Source organism: Pseudophryne corroboree, chromosome 3 (genome assembly GCF_028390025.1).
Source record: "Pseudophryne corroboree isolate aPseCor3 chromosome 3, aPseCor3.hap2, whole genome shotgun sequence".
Lineage (NCBI taxonomy): Eukaryota > Metazoa > Chordata > Amphibia > Anura > Myobatrachidae > Pseudophryne > Pseudophryne corroboree.
Genome location: NC_086446.1, coordinates 785,042,518 through 785,047,107, shown reverse-complemented (window position 1 = coordinate 785,047,107; position 4,590 = coordinate 785,042,518). Strand labels below are relative to the sequence as shown.

General features: G+C 51.3%; 1 protein-coding gene across 1 annotated transcript; it reads left to right on the top strand.

Moving 5' to 3' along the window:
- The first annotated feature begins 623 nt into the window (after nt 1-623).
- Nucleotides 624-2,900, top strand: ADRA2A (adrenoceptor alpha 2A). Its single transcript, XM_063962627.1, has one exon. It carries the CDS (start codon nt 1,379-1,381, stop codon nt 2,672-2,674), a length of 1,296 nt encoding a protein of 431 aa, XP_063818697.1. The 5' UTR covers nt 624-1,378; the 3' UTR covers nt 2,675-2,900.
- The last annotated feature ends 1,690 nt before the right edge of the window (nt 2,901-4,590 follow it).

Here is a 4,590-nt window from a genome sequence, read left to right as displayed (position 1 = left end):
CTGTAAGGTAAGTGCTCCCTGGCTGTACTGTAGGTAAGTGCTCCCTGGCTGTACTGTAGGTAAGTGCTCCCTGGCTGTACTGTGAGCATCTGGCTGTACTGTAGGTAAGTGCTCCCTGGCTGTACTGTGAGCATCTGGGTGTACTGTAGGTAAGTGCTCCCCGGCTGTACTGTAGGCAAGTGCTCCCTGGCTGTACTGAGTATCTGGCTGTACTGTAGGTAAGTGCTCCCTGGCTGTACTGTAGGTAAGTGCTCCCCGGCTGTACTGTGAGCATCTGGCTGTACAGTAGGTAAGTGCTCCCCGGCTGTACTGTGAGCATCTGGCTGTACAGTAGGTAAGTGCTCCCTGGCTGTACTGTGAGCATCTGGCTGTACAGTAGGTAAGTGCTCCCTGGCTGTACTGTAGGTAAGTGCTCCCCGGCTGCAGTGCGGGAGGAGAAGCGGGTCCCCGGCTCCGTGTGTGTGCAGAGCAGAGGCGAATGGTGTAGCCGGTCACACAGACATCGCACAGGCTGGGAGGATGAGGGTGTGTAGGGTGTAGAGATGGCAAATTCCCACGTGGGGGCTGACGTTGCCTGTTCTCTGGTTCACCACTGATGGTGCAGCTATAAATGTCCAGTGCTGGGAGCTCCAGCTACAACAGAACCGCTCTCCTCTCTGTCATCACACACCAGAAGCAGAGCCTGCAGAACGCTGTGCACCATCAGAGGAGGCTGCAGAACGCTGTGCACCATCAGCAGAGGTGGCAGAACATTGTGCATCAGCAAAGGAGGCTGCAGAACGCTGTGCATCAGCAGAGGAGGCTGCAGAACACTGTGCACTATCAGAAGAGGCTGCAGAACATTGTGCACCTTCAGAAGAGGCTGCAGAACATTGTGCATCAGCAGAGAAGGCTGCAGAACACCATCAGAGCAGACGGTGCCACCACAAGCAGACAGCACCCATCTCACCCTGGGCACAGGATCTGCTGCAAATGACCCTCCGCAAAGTTTCTTGCCCGGACCACCCCTCACCTGTGCAGCGCACCCCGGCCCCCGGACTCTGAGTCCCGTGTCCCCTGCTCCCGGGCACTGACTCCCCTGCTCCCGGGCACTGACTCCCCTGCTCCGGGGACTATGCACATGTGAGCTGGCCGCTGCCTGGTGTCCGGGCAGGTAAGAGTGTGGACTTTATTACTCAGCAAATACAGAAGTGGGAGGGAGGGGGGCGGCCAGAGCCATTCGGAGCAGGTCCGGAGAGAGCCTCACCTGAGCGGAGATCCAGGCGGAGGACCAGGTGGAACCATGGACTTCTCCTGAGCTGCGTTCCCCGCCCTGGGCAGGGTCAATGCCCAACACAGAGAAGTCTGCTGACCTCAGGGAAGGACCTATCGATATTTCATGATTAACTTTGAGAACTTGTTAGCAGAAAGGGGGGGTATCTCTGCCATGGAGTGCCCGGGGGACTGCGCCAACAGCACCATGCACAATGGGACTAACCCAGATGAGGAGGGTGGGCCCCCTTACACCATGCAGGTCACACTGGCTCTCATATCCCTGGTCGGTATTCTCATGCTCTTCACGGTGTTTGGCAACGTCTTGGTTGTCATAGCGGTGTTTACCAGCAGGGCCCTCAAAGCCCCCCAGAACTTGTTCCTAGTGTCCCTGGCATCTGCTGACATTCTTGTGGCCACCTTAGTGATGCCTTTCTCTCTGGCAAACGAGGTAATGGGGTACTGGTACTTTGGCAAGGTGTGGTGTGAAATCTATCTGGCCCTGGATGTGCTCTTCTGCACCTCCTCCATAGTCCACCTTTGCGCCATCAGCCTGGACCGCTACTGGTCCATCACCCAAGCCATTGAGTACAACCTAAAGAGAACCCCACGCAGGATCAAATGTATCATATTTATCGTGTGGGTGATCTCAGCTGTCATCTCCTTCCCCCCACTCATCACCATCGAGAAGGAGAGTGGCAAGATAGAGGAACCCAAGTGCAAGATCAATGAGGAGAAGTGGTACATCATCTCCTCCTGCATCGGCTCCTTCTTTGCTCCCTGTGTCATCATGGTCCTGGTCTACATCAGGATCTACCAGATCGCCAAGAAGAGGACCAGAGTCCCCCCCAGCAAGAGGAGCAATGGGGAACCCGAGAAGAAGCAGAATGGTTTGGCAGACCAGGACTTGCCAGTGAACCTCAACGGGGAGAAGGGTGAAGAGGAGCACCAGAGGGAGGCAGAGGCTAATGGAAGGGACATGGAGGACTCCTCATCCTCTGAGCACCGGGAGGACCTCCAGTATGCCGCCAAGAAGAGGCAGGAGAAGGCTCAGAGGGGCAAAGGTAAGACCAAGCTGAGTCAAATCAAGCCAGGTGACAGCCTGCCCCGCAGGGAGGAGGACAGCAGTGCCAAGTCCTCCAGGTGGAGAGGGAGGCAGAACAGGGAGAAGAGGTTCACCTTTGTCCTGGCTGTGGTCATTGGGGTGTTTGTGGTGTGCTGGTTCCCTTTCTTCTTCACCTACACCCTCATTGCCATTTGTAGCAAGAGCTGCAACGTCCCTGAGACTCTCTTCAAATTCTTCTTCTGGTTTGGGTACTGTAACAGCTCCTTGAACCCTGTCATCTACACCATCTTCAACCATGACTTCAGGAGGTCATTTAAGAAGATCCTGTGCAAGGGGGACAGGAAAAGGATTGTGTGACACCCCCCCCCCCCCTGGGCTACAGGGGGCATATGACTTGTGTGGATACCTGTGGGACCTTTCCACCCAGAACACATCACCTTCTTATCTCTTGTATTGTACAGTAAGGACTGCTACATCCTACCTGAGAGCAGGGTGTCTTCATTTTGGAAGGCATACAGATTTAAGAGATCAGATGAATGCTTAAATATATTTTATTACTAAAAAAACAAAAACAAAAGTATAATTCTGTATCATTACTGGCAGACATCTCATCATTAATATATATATATTTTTTAATATGTTTCCCCAAGATCTAACCCACCATCATATGCATTGATATTAAGTTACAGTATTTTCAGTTATCCTCAGTAACATTGTATAATATCATTCCCCAGATTTTATATATGTTTCTTTTTCTCTTCAGACTAATGATTTGCCAAAGGGCTATTTTAACCCTTTTGTTGCCGGGTGGGAATGTGCAATGCAAACCTCTCTCTTGTCTTGTAAAGGTTTCCAGCACTGAATAGGTTACTGTTAACTGTGTACAGAGGTAGATTGGAGCGTAATACGAGTGGCTGTGGCATGTAACCCTGTATCTGCTGGAAAGATTTGCTAATATTCAGTGTAAACACCCCCCCCCCCCCTCCCCACACCACCTCATTCAGAAGTATCAGCTCAGCATTGAATATGATACAAATGGGAAAAACAGCTCTGTTGCATAATAGATCTATCCTGAGTATACATGCAGACTGGTGGCTTCCTGATGTTCAAGAGATAGCCACCTGCCTGTAGGGAGCAAGGGATCTGTAAGCTGGCCGCAGCCTCTTTAACCAAATCAGGGTGAGACCAGCTACCAGGAAAGGTGTATTGCCAGGTTACAGTCACACAGGGACCCATGTATCAATAACCACATTTGCAGTGTGATATTAGCACTCAGAATTGCATTGCGATATGCGATTATACCATCGGAATGTATCAATGAACTAGGTTCTTGAACACAGGTTCTGGGGCTGGCTGACTTCAAGCCTGCAAGTCACCCGGTTTTAATCAGCCACAGAACCTGTGTAATTCATGAGTGTCCCAGTTTAAAGGGCTAGTACGGTCAGCCTAAATCAACACCCGCAGGAACAGGGGCTCCGAAAGTCATTTGTTTACCCCCTGTTAAGGCTCCTGTTGTTGCGCGGTGTGTTGGCCACGCATGCACCACGCCCCCATTGCTGGGGAGGGTTCCGGAGGAGCCCTCTCCCTGTGATTTCAGGCTGCAACAGCTTGTCATCTTCAGATGGCGTTAGCTGAGGGGGCCAAACTCCGGAATGCTCCACATCCCGGAGCTTGGTAAATCTGTTGGAACCCTATGTGGGCTGTGGCAGCTGCAATTATCGGAGATATCTGCTGCGGTCCCTCCATCGTACATTAGGGGCGATAATTAATATTTGCCGGTATCCCTTGAAAATGGGTATTTTCTGGGAATATGCCGCAAATAATGAATAAATGGTCCCCACAGTGAGATGGTGCAGTAACTGGGAGTAATGCATCACACTGTGCTACTGTACAGCAAACCCATCAGTGTCGGCACTACCAGTAAACGCTCATACAGCTGTACTGCCCATTCCATGCAGAATACTGATTTTATACTCCTGCTGACTTCTCCCTCCCTTTGTAGACCACAAGCTCTCCACCATCCATTCTCATCTAATTGAATGTCTATTGCACCTGTCTGTCCCTGAGTGTGCTACAAGATGCTAGTAGCTGGGGGAGGCAGATGCAACAGGCTGCAGTCTACAAAGGGAACTCACAGAGCTCTAGATCTGAAACCAGTGTCATTGCATAGGATGCTGACTGTAAAATCTCTGCCTGAGGACGAATGATCGTGAGGCTAAAATACAAATCACCGTTCATAAGCACTGCTGAAAACATCTGCAACTATATCGGTA